This window comes from Pithys albifrons, chromosome 2, assembly GCF_047495875.1.
Source record: "Pithys albifrons albifrons isolate INPA30051 chromosome 2, PitAlb_v1, whole genome shotgun sequence".
In the NCBI taxonomy this organism is placed as follows: domain Eukaryota; kingdom Metazoa; phylum Chordata; class Aves; order Passeriformes; family Thamnophilidae; genus Pithys; species Pithys albifrons.
Window position 1 is genome coordinate 64,590,930 of NC_092459.1, and position 23,469 is coordinate 64,614,398.

The 23,469-nt window shown below is 37.6% G+C and overlaps 1 protein-coding gene across 1 annotated transcript in view; it reads right to left on the reverse strand.

The window, feature by feature from the left end:
• The window catches only part of ESR1 (estrogen receptor 1), a 172,614-nt gene that overhangs the window by 19,943 nt on the left and 129,202 nt on the right, over positions 1–23,469 (reverse strand). The window contains exon 6 of the mRNA XM_071549314.1: positions 5,553–5,691. Coding sequence (XP_071405415.1) covers positions 5,553–5,691 — 139 coding nt within the window. The remainder of the gene's footprint in view (positions 1–5,552; positions 5,692–23,469) is intronic.

Consider the following 23,469-nt stretch of genomic DNA (forward strand, 5'->3'; position numbering starts at 1 on the left):
CTAATTTTTAAAAACAAAATATGAAATACTTATATTTATCCTGGACTTTCTTTGATTTTATCAGGTACTGTACATTAATTGCAAGCACTATGAGTGTGCCATTGTACTTCCTGATTGAGCCTGTTTTTCTAATCTATAATTATTGTCATTTGAGCTTTTTTAACAGCATCAGCTGTACACTGTAAAAATGCACAGTGAGTGCATTATATGTAAGTTATATGTAAGTGGCAGACTGTTAAAATTCCTAGTTTTGAACTAAGGTTCAAATGTTTGCATAGTGCTTTAACAGAATAGGAAAGGGTGCATTGCTTCACCAAATACAGTCTGATTACAATGCAGAGTGCAAGCAGAAAGATAATGTGATGATATTCATCCATACAGAAGTCAGCAGTCCACACATACTGGCAGCTTCCCATACTGAGAATCCACCCACAGGCCATCATTTCCTGGATCCCACCCTGCTCCTGGATCATCCCACATTGAGAATTCACCCACAGGGCATCTTGCCCTGGATCCCGTGTAAGCAAAATTGAAAGAAGGAACTTAGAATTAATTGCAAAGGTTTGCTTTACAAATATTTTTATGGAGTCTCCCAAGTGGGAATTGTTGCATAGGAGAATTTAAGAGCTACATATTTGAAAATATAACAAGTAGACTTTCATGGAATGAGAAAAGACAGTCTCTAAAAGATCTTCAGAGAAAAAACAAGCATATGTATAATATGATGCAGGTAGGAGGAGTGAGCAGGGAAAAGAAAAATCAAATTTATTCAAAAAAAGGGCAAAGTTATAAGGTTATTTCTATGGCATTTCAAAGGGATATTAACAAGACAAGACTATACTTATCTAGCCAAAAGATAAAAAAGTTGCCTGATAAAATTTGATGTGACCTGAGAGTTACGTACAAATGTATACAAATGACCACCTATCTTCCAAGATTCTTGACAAGAAGATTCTGTTAGAATCAGGAGAAGCCTAAATGTGAAAAATAAAAGGGATGTCCAAGTCAGTCAGGTGCCTGCCACAGAACGGCCATAGAGATATAAAGGCATACACAAAATATAGTAAAGCTCCATTTTAACAACACTGAATTTTCACTAAACACAGAAAAAACACAGAGACAGATCTGTGTTTTACTATCTGTAGTTGGTGACAGGATTATAGGCAGCAGCTAAATTAATATTTGCAAAAGCTGTTAACCTCATAGATCAGGGAACAGGGAAAATGTGCTGTGGATTCAGGACAGAATGCAGTGGATGAAAACACTGAAATCTGTGAAGAATGTGCTGAAGAGTAAGGAGAGAAAAACAGTGGAAAGGAAATTATACTACAGCATTCATCTTTTTCATTATTGTAGACATTCAATCTGATTATTTCATTATTTAAATCACAACAAAGCTCAGATGGAGTTGAAGCTGCCAGAAATGTGAGGGACAATAAAAGGGGTTTTTTCAAATACATTAATGGCAATAGTCAGTATAGAAATGTCATTGGCCCATTACAGGATGAGTATGGTCACCTTACAGAAACAAGGCAGAGATGTTTAATGCTTTGTTTGCCTCTATCTTGAACATGGATGAAAGACCAAGGGGGTCTCAGTGTCCTGAGCTGGAGGACCATGGCTGTGAGAATAGACAACTCCCAGTCGACTCTGAAACTGTGTGGAGTCTGCTGCTCTATATGGATCACTATGAATCTATGGAGCCTGACAGGATTCATCCAAGAATCCTCAAAGAGCTGGCTGATCTCTCAAAACCTCTTAGTGAGTTTTGTGTGTTCTTGAGAATCCAGAGAGGTCCCCACTGATGGGAAGCTGTTGAACCTAGTTCTGATTTTCAAGAAAGGCAAGAATGAGAACATCAAGAATTACAGGCTTGTCAGTCTTATTTCAGTGCCTGATAAAGTTATGGAGAAGATTATTCTGGCAGGTGGTGAAAAACACCTGAAAGACAAGGTAGTCATTGGTCAGAGCCAGCACAGCTTCATGAGAGAAAAGTCCTTCTGATCCAACCTGATTTCCTTCTGACTAGGTAGCCCACCTACTTGATCAAGGGAAGCCAGATGATGTAATCTTTTTGGATTTCAGTAAAGCTCTCAATACTGTCTCTCACGGGATCCTGATGGACAAAATGTTCAGTACACAGCTGGATAAACACACCATATGGTGGCTCAGCAACTGGCTCATGGGTTGAGCACAGAGGGTGATAGTGAGTGGGGTGACATCAGACTGGAGACCTGTCACTGGTGAGATTCTACAAGGCTTCATCTTGAGCCCTGTGCTCTTCAACATCTTCATAAATTATTTGGATGCAGGACTTGAAGGGAAACTGAACAAGTTTGCAAAGACACAAAACTGGGAGGAGCTGCCAACTCCCTAAAAGGCAGGGAGGTCCTGCAGAGAGACCTCAGAAGATTAGAGGGCTGGGAAATCACCAACTGCATGAAGTTCAACAAGGATTCTGTGCTGGATTCTGTACCTGGGATGGAGCAGCCGTGGATGTTTGTACTGACAGGGAAATGAGATGCTGAAAAGTAGTGCCCATAGAAAAGGACCTGGGGGTCCTGGTCGATGGCAAGTTCAATATGAGTCAGCAGTGCCCTGGCAGCCAGGAGGGCCAACCATGTCCTGGGGGGCATCAGGCAAAGCGTTGCCAGCCAGTCAGGGAGGGGATCGTCCCATTCTGCTCTGCACTGGGGCAGACTCACCTTGAATATTGTGTGCAGTGTTGGGCACCATAGTATAAAAAAGATACTAAGCTCTTAGAGAGCATCCAGAGGGCAACAAAGATGGTGAAGGGCCCTGAGGGGAAGGCATATGAGGAAAAGCTGAGGGCACTTGGTGTGTTCAGCCTGGAGAAGGGGAGACTGAGGGGAGACCTCATTGCAGTTACCACTTCCTTGTGAGGGGAAGAGGAGGGGCAGGCACTGATCTTTTCTCTGTGGTGACCCATGACAGGACCCAAGGGAATGGTCTTAAGTTCTGTCCGGGAAGGTTTAGGATGGATATCAGAAAAGGGTTCTTCACCCACAGAGTGGTTGGGCACTGGAACAGGCTCCCCAGGGAAATGGTCACAGCACCAAGACTCACAGAGTTCAAGAACCTTTTGGGCAACGCTCTCAGGCACATGGTGTGACTCTTGGGGATGGTCCTGTGTAGGGCTAAGAATTGGACTCAATGATCCTTGTGGGTTCCTTCCAACTCAGCATATTCTGTGATCCTGTGATTCTATAGTTCTATGATTCTATGAATTTTGGTACTACTGTGGTATTTGTCCAAATATTTGATGCAGTGGAAGGACTCCATTGGGTTAAAAAGGTTTCGAACCAGTGTCTGCCCCGCCCTCTCAAACCCGACAAACATACTTTTGCCTGTAACATTCTCAAAACGCAATTTGGCTATGTCAAATTAGCACATCAAAATATTGTTAGCACTAATTAACTAGTAAATCAACAGTTATTTAACTGTTTAGCATATCATTGTTCCCCAGAGTCAACTAATGTATTATTTTATTTTCCGTAAATATCCCTACCAAGTAGAGTGAGGCAAATAAATGATGACTTAGAAACATATTTCTTATTATTTGAAAAATAGAAGATGTAATAGACCCACATTTTTAGAAAGTCTTGCTTGAAAGTCAGAAAACAAAAAACCTACTTTGAAGTTAATTGAATTTTGAGCCCTAAAGTAATATGTGGTTCCAGTTGCATGCAATTATTTTCTTTAATCCAACAGATTTCAATTAAAACTCTGTGAATCAACTGCTCAAACTCCATTTTACTCATGGCATGGCGATTTTAAGTTGAGGAAGAACAAAGTTTCAAGTGTCTCCCTAGCTATTTTTTCTTAGTTAAGATATGAAAAATTATATGCTGGCTATGCCTGCTCTTGAATTTTTAAATGTTTTCTCACAATTTTCTCTTCAATTTTCATTTTTTTCTCTGTGTATTATGTAATGTGAAAAGGTATCTTGGTCTTTGGAAGTTATATTGCAGGTTGTAATAGTTTTCAATAGCATACTTATTTCCCTAGAGTAGTAAATTTCACATCTTCCATGCACTTAAAATTATTTTAATTTTTTTTGGGGGGAGGGGTGGGGCGGGGGGGTTGGTTTTTGTGTGTGAAAACTATATTTACATTTAGGTAAGCAGATATTTTCTGTACATAAAATGAGAATGTATTTTATACATATCTAGTTCCATAGCTCACAGATCCTGTGCTTAAACAAATGGAATAGTGTTTTTCCTAAGACAATAAATACTTCTCTGTTACTATGAAATATTACATTTTATACATTATCATTTGTATTTTACTAAAATACTAAGAGTAAACCTGATTTTCTTGTAAAGAGAGGGCAGGGCAATAAAGGATTAACACTGCACAAATAAAACCATGAAAACTCAGTACCCAACAGTTAAGAGAGCAAGTTGATCAAAAGATGTTTTTCTGCTATTAAGAATTTTTGTTTCAATTACACAGCGAATCATTGCAGTAGCTGAAGGCACTGCCCTTGACTTTCTGTTGCCATCCCTCTGCTGTAGCTCACTGTCCCTGCAGCTATATGAGGACATCAGAACCTTGCCCAGCTCATGTCTGCCTCACTGTATCCTCTGTCTCCTCAGCTCAGCTCTTCCACCACTTCCAGTTTGGCACAAGATGCCAAACTCTAACCTCAAGTGATCAGTGTGCACTCATAAGCTCTCTCCTGGCAACTCTGCTATGTGGGCAGTACTCTTCAACTAAGAGGAGTACCAATAACTAAGATGACTCTATCCAAACTTTGCTTGAAAAATTTAACTGAAATATTTTCATGACATTTTTCCCATGACTAGGAAAAACCAAACTTGAATTTGCATTAAGAGAGCTAGAAAATAAGATTTCAATTATCAATCTTCCTGCTTTTTTTGTGGAGACTGACAGCTAAAACGCAGGATATTGTTATATGGAAGAGATGCGTATTTTCAGTAATGCCTAGAGCTTATTATCAAGAGTGGCTGGAAAAGGCTTAGGGAGGCAAGCAGGTATGTGTTTGACATATTTGACTCTAGTTTTTATGAGAAAAAAAATCCAAAACTTTATGTATTCTCTGTAAATAAATAAGATCACAATAAAGACTCTATGCGGATTTTCTTCCAAAATTTTCGCTGGTTGCCGGGATAAATCCATTCTAAGAAAAATTAGGAAGATTTTAGGTAAGAAAAAATAATTTTCTGAATTAAAGTGATTAGTGTTCAGTATTTAATTTTAATTTTAATTAGTTTTGCAACAAACAGTACAGATTATAGGACGCATTTACTGCTGCATTTGAAAGAAAGCACTTTAAGCAGCAGACAAATTTCAGATGTGCAACATGTCCAATAAATGACCAGCATCACATTCCAGAGCATTTGTAGCTTTTTCAGAATTCCTTTTGCAGTCTCACCTACTATAAACCTTCTTGACTTATGATGCACAGTCCAATTGTAGCATTGCTGAGGTGATTATGAGCTAAAAATTAATTTGATTGCAGTATCAATAAATTAACTTAAATAATTCGCAGCAACATGTAGACTGACCTGTCCAGTAACAGGTTAGGTGCAAATAAAAGCTTTCCTGGGTGTTCCATGGAGCGCCAGACTAAGCCGATCATCAGTATCTCTAACCAGGCACATTCCAGTAGATGGACCTGATCATGGAGTGTTAAATCCACAAATCCTGAAAGAACAAATAGGAGATGGTGAAAACACTCCAGTTTTGTAAGTGGAACAACCTTATTCAGATAACCAGGTTAAAAAGTGCATTAAAGCTGAATAACTCGAACAAGCTATAAACCAGACACGTGTACTCTTTCCATTTTGGGTTGATTTGGGTTGATTTTGTCTGTTACTAGGTCTGCTGTGATTCCATCCTATTGAACAGCACTTTCTAGCCCTCTGTTTGTGTCCTGGCTGTAGCCTTTGCCAAAAGCAGAGCAAGAGCCAGTGCAGTATCTCCATCCCCACACCTGTTGCCAGTGGCCTGGGCAGCCATGTGCATACTGCAGAAAGGGGCATCTGCCCACTCCAGTGCCACACTGCCTCTGGCACAGTGGAGGCAAAATGGAAAACTACCTCTTACAAAATGAAATGACAGCTCTAATCAGCTAACCCTGGACCAATTTTCCTGGTGGAATGCAGTTTTACAGACTCACAAATAATTCACCATACTGCAAGTGCTCTACCCATGTGGACAAGGGCCCAATCCTGCATTTCAAATAAACTAGGAAGCAAATGCTGATCACTGCACAATCAGAATTCACTGATGAAACATCTGTTTGTGTTTCTATTGGATTACAGCAGCCAGCAGAAGGAGGTGACCCCTCTAAGTCTGTATTTAAAGGCTGGAAACAATGAATGCAAAGTGAAGAGATTGCTTATAACGAATAAGAATTAAAACAAAAGAATATAGATGAAGATAGATATGGAAACATAAGCACAGTGGTCCCTCCTGTGCTCATTTCATGGAACAGATTGTATTATTCTCTATTTGAGTTTCTCACTTTTCATGAACATTACCTTCAATCCAAAGATTTAACCAAAGGAGAGATTGTACAATACAATTTATTAAATCTTGTATGAGTAATTCCCTGAAATTAGAATGGACTTCCTAAAATAAAATGTGTAGAAGTTCCATTAAAATAGATCTTATATATCTTTTATTCAGTGTTATAAGTGAAACATATTATATCAACTTTGCCATAATTTTTCTTTTTCAGTAATTATAAGGATTTACAGACTCATCAGAGTACAGGTTACAAAGTAAACTACCTTATCAGCCCAGTAAATGGCAGGGATTTTCCTTCTGTGTTGTGTCCTCTCTAGTGGCATACACTGAGTCAGTTTTGAGGAATATACCTGACATACTCTGGAGTACTATCTTGAGACAAAGGAAACAAAAAAGCTCAAGTTTTTATAGATAAGTGTTGTGCTATGAAATACATTTTTCTAATAACAAAAAGGTAGAGAAGAAACAACATAGAGCTCCCAATAACTTACAAAATACTGCTATATTTGGTAAAACAGTTGTTGATATAATTACTCTTAATGAAAATACCTGAGAGAGGTAATCAACTAATTCACAAAGAATCATTCAGAAAAAGGAAACTCTGACACATCTGAAATAAAACCCACCTACTAATCATTAGAAGTGAATTTAGACAGGTGCACTACCTGCTGTTTTCATAAAAGTGGTAACAATGAGGGGGGGAAGTTGCCTTTTCCTGTATTTTTCCTTTATTAACAAACACAATTTTCAGACTTCAAAGACTGACGCAATGTCATTTGCCTGAGTCACCAAACAGCCTGAACAATAGAGCTGAAACTTAAAAGAGCAACATTCTTAACAACAAAGCATTGGTTAGAGCACCTGAACAAAACCAGCAGAGAGAAACTGTCCATACATAGAGAACAAATAATAACGCCTCCATTTCCAATTAAGCATTGTCTTAGTGTAACAATACATAATAATGGAGTGTATTTTCCTGTGGTTGAAGAGCACCCACACTAATGCAGGGACACATGTCCAGGTGTGGTGTCTGAAGTTTGCAACCAGTGCATTACAAGTCAGTCATATTGCCATCCTTTCACATGGCTGCATCTATCCTGCAAAAGATTGTTTGGATTGTAGAAAAAACAAGCTTGTTGCAACAGTGGCAATTCAGTTTCCTGTAAAACTCTTCTCATTCTGCAATATTCTGGATACCAAAATGCTTTGTTTTCTTTTCTACGATCTCTGTCTTTATTCTCAAACCCCTTTTAAACCCTTTTTATTAGCTCTATTTTTTCCGTCTCCACATATGAAATTACAGAATGCACTGAGGCCAAGTAATCTGCACAAAATATAAAGACAGAAAGTAAAAAATAAAGCAAGTAAATTACCTAACTAATATTGTAGAGGAGTGATATTTTGTTGGCTTGCACTGAAAATAGAAATATACTACCCAACATCTTTTAAAGTAGTTGAATGTGAATTCATTGCATTAAAAAGTCCTAAGAGCAGTGGTCAACAATATTATTATCTATTGTTTTAACTCTGATTTCAGTGAAGTTAAGAAAATTTCAAAAAGAAAAATGATTGTGGGTCCATAGTTTAAAGAATTAAATGATCTGTCAGCCTGATACCTACTTTGGGTTTTATAACAAAAGAGCTAACAGAAACTCTGATTAATGCAGGTTTAAAAGTCTGTATAGTAATAATACACATCAACTGTAATTCATAAAAAAAAACAAAACAAAAAACAACAACAACAACAAAAAAACCAACCAAACTTAAAAAATTGCCTTCATGGCTATTTAGGTGACATAAGTTTATTATCTTGCTGTAAATAAAATTAGCTAGTTAGTTTAGTTGATAAAACTAAACACCTTTCCCAGAGAAGTTGTGGATGCCCCATCTCTGAAGTGTTCAAGGCCAGGCTGGACAGGACTTTGAGCAACCTGGTCTAGTGGAAAGTGCCCCAGCTCATGGTAGGAGGTTGGAGCGAGACGGTCTTTCAAGTCCCTTGCAAGCCAAACCATTCTATGATTCTATGAAATAATAGTTTGGTTGAAACTGACTTCTGTAAGACAGTTCATTTTGTAAAGTCTTGCAACACATTAACTGAACGAAAATATTTTAAATTATATATCCCAGTACAGCAAAAGTGTAATAATGAATTAAACTTTAGTGTTTCTTAAGGAAGGACATAAAGTGTACTTCTTTACCCTACACAATTTTTTTAATGATGACATGAAAAAAACAGGATATTCTATTGGCATGTGGGAAAAATGCAAAAGTAGGTTGACAATGTAAGCAATATAAATCACTCACTAGCTTTCTCATAAACAAATTTTAAACCAAGAACATTCAGCATATTTACAAGATGAAGCTATGATATAATTATACAGTAGCATTTAAGAAGAAGAGTTGGAAATTATACAGAAAAAACAGCCCAGTTTGAGCTACACCTCATGAAGACAATCAACTTTATGAAAAGCCAGGGAGAGCATACGAATATTAAATTATCTCAGTGTTACCAGAATCTGGTAACTACACTTCAAGTGAGATGAGAAGTTGGACAGAATAGTAGAGAAACATGAAAATTAATAAATCATTGAAAAATATGCCCTCTAGTGAGGAATATGAGGAATTTAGTTACTCTGTGAAGCTAAATAGTCTAGAGAGGTTAAAGTACACCAAAGGGTAAATATTCAAATATAAAAATAGCATTACAAAGGGTAATGACATAACACAGAGAAGCCCATGCTGGAAGCTTAACTTGCTCCAAGTCAGACTATAAAAGAAAGGTCATTGTTAACAACAAAAGTAATTATTATCTGAGCAACTTATTAAGCTTCCATGAATTTTCTATCGTTAGAAACATTAATCAAGATTTAATGATTATTTTTAAGACATAGCCTTGTGCAAGTAAGTTAATTTAGAATAATGTCATGGAAGGTTAAAAAAACCCAGGAATAAATCATCAGTCCCTTCATCAGTTAGAGCAAGCTGCACTTTAATGTTGCTGAAATTATGTGTAGATGTGCACAGCATTCTCAAATATCAGTGTTCTTTTAATGCTGGTAAGTTTTGAAAAGTATTTAAAAAGTATTTTTTAATTCTAAATTTTTCATTACTCTGGTTTAAGGAAGAAGATAGACATTCACTTCACTGTTGATAAATTAATTAATTGTGGTTTGGATGTAACCTACATCTGAATCCCTAAACCAAACTGACCAATTGCATTCCTTTATGAGGAATCAAAACCCTCTAGATTGCCACTAATCCATTCATCTATATGCTTGACAGGGGAAAGACACTTACAGAATAAAAGCCATGGCTAGACTAATTTTTTTAAATAAATATAAACAGCCCTTTGAAGTGATTGCCAACAATGAATACAATGATTGTTCCACAAACTCCTGTATGAATATGGAAATCTGGACCTCTGAAAGCCAGAATGGTTTTCAGAGTACTCAGGTAGGAATAAATGGCAAGTACAGTTCTACATAAACCACAAAACTGTCATTTTTAAACTAAACTGACTATCCTTTCTAATATAAAGCAGCAGTATGTGCTGCATCAGTGCCAATATGATACATTCTCTCTTTCAGACAATAAGATGGTGCAAAGCAGCAGTAGGCCCATGGAAGAAAAGCTATTAAAGCATGACTCTCTAAGGATGGCTTTAGATTTGGGAATCCAAAATTGTATGATACTACCATCCTAAAAAAAAATGAAGGCAGTAACTATTTACAACAGGTATGGGCAAATGTCTTGTAACCTGACAGCTGCCCAAAGACAATACAAGGACTGCTGGCAGTAGTATTCAGTGAAGCTTACAAACCTGAGAAGAGGTTTATGCATCGAATTGTTAGACTGCAGTAAGGAACAACATAAATCTCAGATGATTTTCATTTATTGCTACTGTAATATACATTTTGAACTCTGCAGTCCTCTGAAATAACCACTACCAAATATGTATATGTAGATATATACGTCAAATTACACCAATCATTGTGAAACTAGTAAATTCATCATTTGCCTTACTGACTTTTGACCAAAAAAGTAGTTTTCTGTTTTATCATAAACAATTTTTCTAATAATTACTGTTCTCTGAGACCCGATATCCAGCATCATTGCAGATTCAATCCCACAACAGTAATTCCTCGAGTGAGTTCTTACTACCGTTTGAGGATCACTATCATAATTTTGCAGTTTCTGCTAATATTCATAAGACACAATTACAGTATGTTCAGATTGTTCAAAGTTAGTCATGTAAAGGTGAAAACTAATTATAAAGAAACCTTCTTTTTACATCTGATCCAACTCTAATCCAACCTATATGTTTATACTGTATGTCTTAATTACTATGATGGGTACATAAAACAGAAATATCAGGCAATTTTTGCAAGACAATAAACAACATTGTTTCATAAAGAATAAAGACTCTGTCTCCAGATGCTGTGAAGGAAAGTAAAGTAAAAGAAATAAATAGTTTTAAAAGCAATAGCAAAGCTCCATCTAGCAAAGTATCCCATTTACAACAGCAATTGATACCATATGCTTATGGCAAAACACAGCAGGAGAAACATATGCTTCTACAGAAAATTTTCTCAGGCTCCAGAAGTATGTGGTTTGGACTTGCAGAGCCAAAGATGGTCTTGTTGCTCTTAACATCCCTTAACATTTTCCCCTCTAAGTTTCTCCAGCTGCTTTCTGAAGGCATTAATGCACTTCAGATACTTTTTATATACTCTAGAAATAGTTCTCTCCACTGCAAAGTTTCACACTCTCAGTTAACACTAGGTAAATAATAATCTCCTGTTGTTCTGAAAAAGTGAAAAATACTCTCTGACTTTCACTTGGTATAACAAATTATTTTATTGGAAGATACCATCATTCCTTAGGTCATCATTTCACTTCTCTTTTTCAAATTTTTTAGTACGTTCAATTACTCTTTAAATAAAAGTTTTCCTGCTCACCTTTGAAACAATCCTGTTCTTCTTAGAGAATTTTCCATTCAACTATGTTCTTTCAGAGACAGTGAGACTAGGACTGCCCAGTTTTTCAGTGTGCACTTCTCTTCATCACATTAGCCAGTAACATCCATGATTTTTATCGCCATTATTCAGACCCTTTTTTTCCAGCTAACTTATGAATAAGCTGAACGACATATGCCTAACTACTGAACTTCAAAGGCTATCTCTTTCCTAAATGTCCTGACTGCTTGCCTATAAAGTCTTCAACTTGATAGCAACAGAAAGGTTTATAATATCTCCTATTGCAAAAAATAAGACATTATACTATCCCAAAATGTTGTGGGAAATCAGAACACTCCCACCTTGTGTGTCTCAAATTTGCACAGACAGATCACTGTTTTTTTCCATATTTACTTCAGTGTTTTGTAAAATGGCAACAGTCACAGAAAAATGCTGTTATTTACAATTCAATACAGTACCTCAGTTTTGCGGCGGTCATATAATAGGCCACACATTTGGAACAAAACACTAATTAGGCTGGCAAAGACAGCAGAAAACTAGTCCTGGGTGCTGCAATCTAATTGCTAGCAACCATCCATTAAGCAACCAAATTAAGAGAGGTTTGTACAGAGAAAAATATCTAAGGCGATGAAAGGCAAACAGCAAAATAATTCCTACAGCAAGTTCTGTTCTCAAAAAACAGTCAGAAAGAGGAAAACCAGCATCTATTCCTCCTAACCTAAAGCACACTTGAGCACCAAGACCTCAGTCACCACTATTAGATCAAGTGGTGAAATCTGTGCTTGCTGTAAAGCCACGAGCTTGGTGCCCAGCCTCTCCACTTCAAGCAGTGTGGCGAGTCTGCATCTAAGCATTTATCTAGCACATAAGATGATGTTTTGTTGCATGGATAAGTCAGCCTCTGCAACCCCTTCAGGATGAGCCCTGAAACCTCTTAGTTTAGGAAGTAGTTAAAACCCACACCTTTTGACTGTACACAACAGCAGAGCAAGAGAGTCCAAAGACAAGTGAAGCAGAGAATCATAAAGATTGTTTTCCTTAAGCCTCAGTATTCACACAGCTATTTCTATAATGCTACTTATTCTTAATTCTTTTCACATTTTTTCAGACCAAAATTATAAGACACTTCTATTAAATTCTCCCTCCTGAGACCACTTACAGTATGACACGGACATATTGGTTTAATTGTTTACACACCACCAGTGTTTTAAATCAAGACCTATTTTGAAGACTGAAGAACAAAGATCTCTAAACCTCAACATTTTCAATCCAAATATTTTGCTAAAAGAGTAGTCTTGTTATTTCAATTTTTTTAAAGGGATATTGCTTTTGTTTCTGTAAATGCGGTCAGAAGAAGATTAGCTACAATTTACTGAGTTCTGGGGAGGAAAGTCTGAAAGGCAAACACAAAGCAAGTGACATAATTGTAAGAGCCTCTAACTACTTGGTCCGCTCTTTCACAATTCTCTATTTTTCCTGCCTGTATAATTATACTGTAGCAGAACACCAAACCAGACTTACACACTGTCTCATCTAAGTGTAAACAGTCTGTCAGAAATTAAATGAGTTGAGATCAGAGAGAACAGCATTTGCACTTAATTACTGTTAATTCCTTTTAAAAATTAAACTTCACATTTGCCATTTTCAGCTCAAATGGTTTTAAACTTCTTTCTGAAAAATAACAATTCAATTTACAGGCGCAAACTTAATATAGGTTAGGAATGTTTGGGGTTTTCAGCAAAACCCAGAAATTCAGAAGGGTGATGAGTTCCTGCTTTCACAGTCTGTACTCGTACTGAAAGTCAAGATCAAGCAAGCTTTTGCTCTTCTCCTCTACCAGAGGTTTCCATTCTCCTTGAACTGGCCTAACGAGACCTGACTTACAGTTTGGCATGTGGACCCCCCCAGCCAAACTCCCTACCTGTCACTGTCCCCGGAACAGGATGCTACAGGGATGTCACATTTGCCACTTTTTTTTCAGATCCCATTTCTGTAAGCTGGTCTGATCTGCTTCCACTTAAAAGTTGTGCCATGCGGATTCCAAAATGCATTTCTCAGGTAAATGAGAAACATTTCAACTGCTTTCCAGGAATATGTAGTTATCATGACTTCACTCAATGCTTTCTGCAAACACAAACGGTGAATACTTTTACAAATCTGTCCAATCCGTACCTTTTCAGGATGAGGAGTCTAAAAACCTCCTGATGCCATTCCTTGTCCAATTAGCCAATGCTTTGGTCAGTGCAGAAAGCTCTCCTTCACTCCTTAGGTACATACCAGTCTAAACTATGACCAGGTGCACCCTGCACATATCAGATCTATCAAATGCTGTCCTATTTCAAATTTCCTACGCCAGAGAATGGTTGTAAATGAGTTAGCCAAGTGGTAGTTGATCTACTCCAAGTCAATACTTTGCACCAAGCCCAGTTTGGATTTAGGGCCATGGAATCACTCCAGTCATAATGACAGAAAATTGCCACTGATCATACACACATTCTCTTCTGCTGACAAACCCTTACCATATTTTTATGAAATACTGATGCCTTGCTTGAGAGAAATATGAGAATTCTCCAGCATATCACTAGCTTGGCTAGCAAGGCTTCTAGGCAGAAAGATCACATGCAGACCCAGGGGTCTACAGGAACGCACAGCCTGGGAGCCAGCCCTTAGCTGTGCACTGTTCCTGTGAATTTGGGGGAAGGCAAGTTCTCCCTGAACAGCAGCACAAGCAAATTATTCTGTAGGATTTATTTGATTGAAGAAGACCTGTCCTTTGCTGGTGGATGATCAGCCTGTGTGTCCAAAGCTCAAGACTTGTTCCTCACTGTGCTCTCTCAGGCATGGACACAGACTGGAGAGAAAACAAACTGGGTGATATTGTAGCTCAAGCCTGTGGCTGACTTGGGACACAAACTTACTTAGTGAAGCTGAGTGCTGTCATATGTCACTGTGTCTGGCTTCACTTAAACACAGGAGGGTTTTGCAACTGTTGTACTTTGCTAACCAAAGATTATTCCAGAAAGTGCATTAGTAGTACCAGTTAGCACAAATACATAGAGGCCTTCCATCAGGGAACATAATAAAATAATTGGCACTCACATAACACTTTACATTTTCAAAGGGCAGTAAAACCATTAAGTATTATTAAATGTATTTTATAGATAGAACACAGAGAGGTTAAGTGCCTCATTCAGGAGGAGGCAGGAATAGAAAAAAGGTGTCTCAGCATATTCTCTCATCCTTTCAGCTGCAAAAATCTTTGGTTTGGAGAAGCCTCCTTGAGCTCAAGTTCAAGTTCTGTTTCTTGCAAATGAGTAAAAGATAAAAAAAAAAAAAAGAAAGCATTACCAAGTTAGAGTTGGACGGGGGAAATTGTTTAGACTGTGAGCAGAAAACCTGGATGCAGGGAATTATACAAGAATTAAATCTTATTCGGTCTTAAACCACTCTCTAACCTAGGCAAAGGAAAGAGCCTATATAAAAAAAAAAAGGTCTAAGTTTTCTTTCACCTCTAAACAAGCAGTTTTAGAAGTTATTAAAAAAAGAACAAATCCTGATAATCATAATAATTATAACAGCAATTATTACTGTATAAAATTATTGCAAGTGAAGGCTGCCTACCAGTTTGCTTGTGAAAGTTTATCATAGGTGTTTTGTAGAGCAAGAAGGGAGACATACATATATTTTTTGTACAGAAAAAAAGCACTTCAACTAATCAACAAAAAGAGATGTTTATTATTACATGCAAAGTTCCTACAGTACTATACAGCAGTTCTTTAAAGCATGTTAATGATCAGTCATCCCTGGACTGTAATTGGGATGTCTGAGACTCAAGGTACACTTTGACAACAGTGAGATGCTACTTTATGGTTCTTTTACCACTGAGAGCTGTGCCATTTCTCAGGCTTGCCAGTAAAAGGTATAGAACACTGTGAGGGTGGAACAAGAGCAGCTGTCCCCTGTGGTTTTCAATGTAGGAACAGCACATCAGCTGCCTGTGGAGGCTTTTTTTGAAAGGTGTTCTCTGAACAGGTGAAGAAGGATACTACACAAAATTTATTATCTGCTGACTAAAATAGATAGCATGAAGTAATACATCTTTTATTTATTGCCTCTGCAACAGTTAATTACATTACATTAAACTTATACCAATACTCAGGCCAATGGTTTGGAGGGGGGGTTACTGGGATCTGTCATTTTTTAAGAGGTCACAGCTATGCAAAATGTTTTCCATCAAAAGCACATCCAGCTAAAATAATTTCTGTGGCTGGTTATGCATTCTTGACTGACTTTTATGAACTCAGAAGACATGCTCATAAATACAAGCTGTCCTCCGTACTTCATTCTTTCCCCTCCTGCCCCTCCTCACCCCCACAGGGCTGCCACACTCCTGATCCCTTCTGCTGGTTTAAGAGTTCAGACAACCGATGAAGTAAACTGGAAAGAAGAAAGAGCATCAAATATGAGCGACAGGCAGCCAGGGTGCACCAACCTCCTAAGATGGTTTACGCTTCGTGTAAATCTGCCTGAAAACTTGAGGTCATGTCTAGCGTGGCTTGCAATTTTTGTATGTTCAGATGCATCCAAGAGACTATGAGGTTTTCAGCATTTGTTTGACCTCCTTACTAAAGTACCAGACTGTGCTCCAATCAAAACCTAAACTGAATGTAAGTTATGGTTTTGTGGCTGTAAAAAAAAGAATCATTTGAGGCAAAAGGTCTCATTAAGCAATCACCCTTTGAGCAATCTCTTTAAACAATCAGAGTTTTTAAGCAAACTGGAGGGGGGAAAAGGAAGCAGACTGAGGTAGACTGTGTCACAGCTTTTTAAAGGACCCCAGCATGATCCTGCCAAGTTCCAAATGGTTGCTTCAATGCAGTTAATAGGGGTGAATTTTAAAACCAAAGATCAAAGGGTTCCTAGTTGTTTTCCTCTTTTATAGTGTGCACCTACATGCTTTTACTGCACCCTCTTACTAATTTTATATGCACTTGATTGGATGGGACAGTACCCTAACAGTATCAGCAAAAGCAGCAAGCAAGATGGTGGATCACATGGAGCCCTGCTTGGTTCTGGCTTGGGCAACACCGCATGCCTGGCCTTCACTACAGCAGTGGGAGACAGAGCTTGCTAGAGGAAGAGGTTCTGATAAACCTCAGGGAGGACAAAGGCAATGCAGGTATCTCACATAGTCCAGTGGTAGTATGTAGGGCAGGACTGGAATGGCAAGGGAACAAAACCAGGTTAAAGTGTAAAAATATCTTCATTGTTCCATTTTTTATCCTTTTTGTCCCTTTAATTATGAGACCTATATGAAAGACTTAAAGGTCATCATAACACAATCAAGAACACTTTAAAAAAGAGATAAAATTAGATTTGCAGGGTAATACAATCAATGGCCAGCTTCAGCCACTCTCCTAAACTAACATTAGTTATTTACTGAAATAATTAGAAGCTGAAATTAAGGATTATTAGCACTATTCTTTCTGAATGTCCCTAAAATCCAGAGTTTATACTTTTGATTATTCCCAATACTTCTGTTTAATTCTTTAAGAACTAAAGTTTCACTGTTTCAATTTATATCTCCACCCATTTGTGGAAGCTTGAGAAGTGTTACTTTTTATTTTAACACTTTTTTTTACCACAACTTTCACATGATGACGGCCATGCTCTCCCACACTTCTTTCATAAAATCCAGTGACCAAGACACCAAGAATTTGCTCCGCAGTCTTTTGCATCCCAGCACCTACTGCACTCACCACTGAACCAATTAGCATTCATTGCAGTATCATCTAGCAGAGAACTAGTAGGAACTAGCAGAAAAGAGAATTATTTTGCAACCCAAGGAAAAGAATCAAAAACTGTCAAGTGTGTAGCAAACTAGGAGATTAAAACTGCTTCAGGACTACAAATAGAACTTACTCAGAACATAATGTGCTGTACCCAAGAAATGCGGCATGACCTCAGAGTTCATGGTCTGGTCATTCTTTATAGTCACTAGGAAATAGAACTAGCTAGACCAAGGCACCTGAATCCATTTTATTTCTTCAGCATTTTCGCTTCTGGAGAAGTCTTATTTCTGTCTCTTGCACTTGTAGAAGAGTAGCAGAGGTTTTATACGTATAGTTTAGCATTCATTTCATTTGCTGGTACATACATCAAAACAGGAACACAAGTACACATAAATGAAGCTCAAAAGTTTCTTTTCTTTTCACCCCTACATGACCGGTTTTGAATGGAACCCAATCTCTGAAAAAATTATCCAAGAAATTCTAAGGACACATCAAAGAGAAGAAAGACAGCAAAATTAATTGCAGCAATTTCCTTTAACCACTGCAACAAAAAGAGTATTTTAGCAGCTGTGTGGGAGTGTCATCATAAGACAGAGCAAAGGAATACTTTACAGAGAAAGCAAGACACTGGAATGTAGCTGGCCATTTATATTAACTTTCTTGTTCATTAATTTATCAAGCAGCATGTTTCCAAAAAATGCATCATTGTCTTAAGCCCCTTTTTTTGCACACTCTCCTTCAATAGGCAACAAACCTAAGGCAGATTTCAGCATCTGCAAAGCCTCAGGCAACCTCAGAAAACTGTTTCATGCTGCATGGATCAGGCTCAGGTGTGCATACAAAACACAGGTGGTGCGCATGGAGAACAACCTTGACTCGAGCTCCTGTACTGCTTGCTGATACATCTACTGAAGTTAAACTTGCTGGAAGTGCTCTGACAGAGCATTGATACATTGCAAAGGGACAGGCTGGCAAGTTTAAAACAGTCTGGAGAACATGTCAGATTTTACAAAATTAAAATAAACAAACAAAAACAGGCTGGTTTCTACCTGGAAACACATTGCCCCTCTCAGCTACCTCATCCTAGTTTTCAGCACTTTACCAGGCACCTATTCCTATTCAGCCCTGAGAAAGGTACTCAAACTTCTAGAAAATACAGGCCCCTTTTTTCCAAAATTGTCATTTTAAACAGGTGACTAAAACATTTGAAATTTACTGAAGTCTACTCTATCACATTGAATAAAATGTTTCATTTCACACAAAAAAAAGGATACTACCCAGCAAAAAGGGACCAAAAATTTCATTTTCTATTAAGTGAAAATGGTGGTTTTTTGTTTTTTTGTATCTGCCATGAAACAAAGAAACTAATTATTCATATAATTCTGATGGAAACATCTGGAAAACTTTATAACAGTGTACAAGTTCATCCAAAGTGACTGGACCTATAAACTCTGTCATCTTTTGACAGGATTGGAAAGCTGCATGGAATTTCATTACATTTTAAAAAATAATCACCATAATACCTTCTAATAATTACAATAGCAGAAATAAAGATTAGAAATAAAATATGTACCTTAAAATTCAGACAGTTTTTCCTGTAATTTTAATTTGATTTTTTTTCCAACTTTTAAAAAAAGTGGTGGTTTTCATCTTTCCTATTTCCTGTTTTTCTCTTTTCTTTCACCTGTACAGAAATTCAAATTTGACAGACTCCACACGGATGAGAATAAAACTTTTAGCTGGGATCAGGATTTAGAGCCACTTCACACAATTCAGACATAGACAAGGAGCTGCTTTATGAATAGCATCACCATACTGACCCTTGAAGCACAGTTTCGATCATACAGAGAAGGCTGAATGCTCCTCTCCTCAGAGGCATCAGGACTGTGTTTCGTATGGGAGCCCTGAGGCAGCAAATACAATCTGATTGCTACCCAAATGATGTTGCCTACTTTTGATGATAACCAGAAGGTTATGGGTTCTTGTCACATACTTCTACAGCTCATAAGTGTTTATATGATCCCATAGTTATGCTATTGCCACTACAAGAGTTACCAAGATGAGATGAAGTCATACAGGAGCTGCAATAGGGACACAAGAAAAACAGATCACACAGATTTGACGCTGCACTAGAATCATAGAATCGACTGGGTTGGAAAAGACCTCCAAGATCATCAAGTCCAACCCTTGGTCCAACTCCAGTCCATTTACTAGATCATGGCACCCAGTGCCACATCCAATATCAGTTTAAAAATCTCCAGGGATGGTGAATCCACCACCATTCTGGGCAGGCCATTCCAATGCCTTATTACTCTCTCTGTAAAGAACTTCTTTCTGATATCCAACTTAAATTTCCCCTGGCAGAGCTTGAGCCCATGCCCCTTAGTCCTATTGCTGACTGTCTGGGAGAAGAGACCAACACCCACCTGGCTGTAACTTCCCTTCAGATAGTTATAGACAGTGATGACGTCTATGGTGGTCAAAGACAAACTTATAAAGAACTGAATAAGAGACAGAAAATATGAAAGAACAATGTGGTTAAAACTTGTCAAGCAAATGCCACAGCACTCTAAGCTTCATTATGCTAAATAATATGATTATTCACAATCTGACAGACCAGGCAAGCAATGAGGTAGCAAAATGTGAAGATGACAGAAAATAATTTAACTTAATCAGAACAAATAAACCAGTAATTTCAGAGATACACAGAGAATTGAATCACCTCCTGACTTTTTGTGCTAAGTCTGGAATTAATCTAAATTTTAAGCATTTTCAGGTTGTATTTTTGCACATATAGAAAATCAAAATATGAATTGAAGAAGAATATATTCATAATTTTTTTAAAAAAGCATAAAATCTTAACATTATTGTCTTACACACACACACACAAAATTTCTGAGTGCAAAGTAAAGCATCTACAAATATACTTAAATATAGTCCTACTCCTATTAAATTTCAAGAATTACCAAGCTGCTCAGAGGCTGAGAGGCCAAGAGACCCAGTGACAGGCTGGCAGCTTGTTAAGACGGGAGAAAATAACTCATCAATTCATATACTGAACTACTTCTGATATCCTAGTACAGAATTGTTGCAGTCATCTACATGAAATCAGCACTTAAAAGTTACCCCACATTATCTGTTAATAAAGTAACTCACGGAAAGTTGGTAACAGTTATTCACTGTCAGCTGAAGAAAAGCAGTGATTCATCAGGTTGCAGTGATGGATTTTTACCAAAATCTCTCAGAAGCTGTTACTTACAAATAAGATACAAAAAACCTCATCTGGAGTCTAATGAAAAGAGCATTCTGACTGTGCTGTCTGCTGAAATAAGGGAAATGTATTTATTTTGCCTAGCACTGTCTTGTTCAAATGTTCAAATATCAGTGTCTGTTTGAACACTTGATTAGAAGTGGCCCCATTAAAAATAAAAATCAAAAAAACAAACTGACACCAAAAAAAACCAGAACAAAAAATCCGAACATAGACTAGAACAAAGGTACAAAAATAGACATGAAAGAGAATTGAGAAACATAATTGATTTCAAATAAATTGCATAGTTTAATATATGATGTTTTTTCAGACTTAGTTATAATTAACTTTCCTGTAGACATACTCAGTGGTATCACCTCTCAAGACAGCTTTGCATAACACCTGGTAAAGTAGCATATAAAACTTCAGTAAAATACAAGCCACTTTTTGGAAGGCATACTGGCAAGGTATAAAACAGGAGCATAATGAACATTGTAAAAAAACTCAGCAGATTTAATTCATATTTATGCCTTTAGACGAAGAATCTTCAAAGAAAGCAGGTCAGGTAGGGAGGTTGTTTCACAGCTTTCCCATGCAGCAGATAAAGTCCTGAGATTACAGTTTAGAAATGGATGCACCATGGCACAATTTAAGGGAGTTGTACAAAACTAACACAAGGAGGCATTGGCACAGTCAGTTCTTGCCTGTGGTAAAGCAACAGTCTTCCCAAAAGGCTCCCCTAACCCTACATGTTTACCTGAGAGGAAAAGGTGCACTTGGTATTCAAATTGGAGTCAATGGTTCTCCATAACTGCATTTAAGTGAATACTGAGTATGGGAAAAAAATTGAAGTCACAAGGAGCGTTGATAAATATCCTGGATTTTCAAGGGTAATTTTTCTGTGTCAGCTGAGAACCTTTCTATGTATACTGTTTTCAAAGTGTGTGAGATGTTAACCAATTAATACCAGTGTTTAATTCCACCATCACAGAATGAAATAGTTTTCATTTTCCACAGACACTGCAAAATCCTACTCTACATAAGATTAAAAATCAATTGCTGATTCCAAAAAGGTTGCCACATGCTTCTGTCATTTACTAGCAGTGCAGTGCAAACTTGACCCAAAGAATATTCTGAGGAATTTACTGCTTTCCTGGAAGGCAAAGACAGAACAACTTCTAGAAAGTATGCACTTGAATTGGCAACCAACCAGCCAGCCTTTGCCTCCTAGGAAGTAAAGTATCTTGCACCCCAGGGATGGAAGCAAACTAAAGATCCTCTATGAATTAGGATGCGTCTGGAGTGAGAGGCAAATTACCATGCTACCTCTTCCTTATGGCTCTCCAACACCTTGCAGGCCTGGAATAGCATTGCAGAATATGTTATAGATTAAGAAGGAATATGCAAAGCAGGAGCTAAACAACTTCTACTTAAGCAAACAGGCTGTAAGTGGTGCCTGTAACTAGAAGATTCTTGCCTTTTGTACAGGAGAGACTGGAAAATACCTTTCTGCAGAAGTAGAAATTAAGAGAAATTAAATTAGAGAAAGGCTTCTGCTAGAGCTGTATGTTATTATTGGCAGTACAGCTACGTGAATATTTCTTTCTAGCACCATAATATTAATACTTGCCTGTATACTGACACACTCATATTTCAATTGCCTCAACTATTTTGCCATGACCTGGACTGGGGAACTCACACAAGTTATAGGCAACACAAAACATGCAAAAGATTTTTAACCCAGCTAAATTCCTCTACTTGCATAGCTGCCCCAGCACAGGGGGAAGCAGAAAGGTAGGAATTGTTCTGGCTGTCATTGCAACTGGAATAAATACTTGTGAAATTATGATCTCACAGAGTACATTGTACAAGTTTATGTGATACTCATAACAAATACTACCCTTTTAGCAATCCAAGGAGATCTATGATATAGGTCAGACATTCAATATTACTATAATTATTTACATTATTATGGGATTATTGTGATTTTAGCTTTATTCCAGTTAATTCTTTGTAATATAATGAAGAGACTTAGTTAGAGACTTTTCAGTTTTAGGAAAGACTTGGCTCACATGCCAGGAGCCCATATAGCCACTTCTCTACTTGCAGCAGTGTTTTCTGACTGACAGCAGCTGTTGCAGAACATGCTGCATAAGGCTATTGATAAGATACAAAACTCTCTGTGAAGATTTTAATTAGCCCACTGTGACACTTTTGCTCTCTTCGTGGATCAAACAATGTTAAAATTAGATTTCTTGAAATTCGATTTTCGATACCAATTCAAATACTCCAGAATGTAAGAATGTAAATTAACAGGGAACACAACACTTTTAGTCTGTAAGTGACATTTTGAAAGGTACTTTCCTCCTTGTCTATATGCTAACCTTGATTCTGGGTCTTAACAACTTCCTACTGGATTAATTGAAAGAAGTTCCAAATCAACAGTCTCAGGCTGCAGAAACAAAATCACTGAAAATTCTGCCAACATGCATTTTCTTTTTCTGAGATCCATCTGCTCACAAGGAGTACCAGATACCTGGGAGATTCAGATACTCCTGGACACCCTAAGCAATGCCTCTCTCTGATGGGGAAAGGGAGATGGACACTAAGTCAAAGTCAAGAACCTAATTCCTCCCTCCTGTTTCCAAGACTCCCAAGATGCTTAAAAAACCCTTAGGTCTAGACCCAAAGTCTAACCACAGTGGTAAATGTGATAAATATGATAAATAATTCATCTCCATCTGCCTGCTCAGGACTGTGGCAGACAGCTACATGTCATACAAGGAACAGAACTTTCTGTAAGGAAGACAGAAGGCAATATTTCTTTATGGCCATATAGCTGGCAACAAACTCCTGGAGGAACAAGACAAGCAAAGATTTCTCATTTCCCATTTCACTGTGGGATATTCTGTAACTGCTTTCACTACTTTAA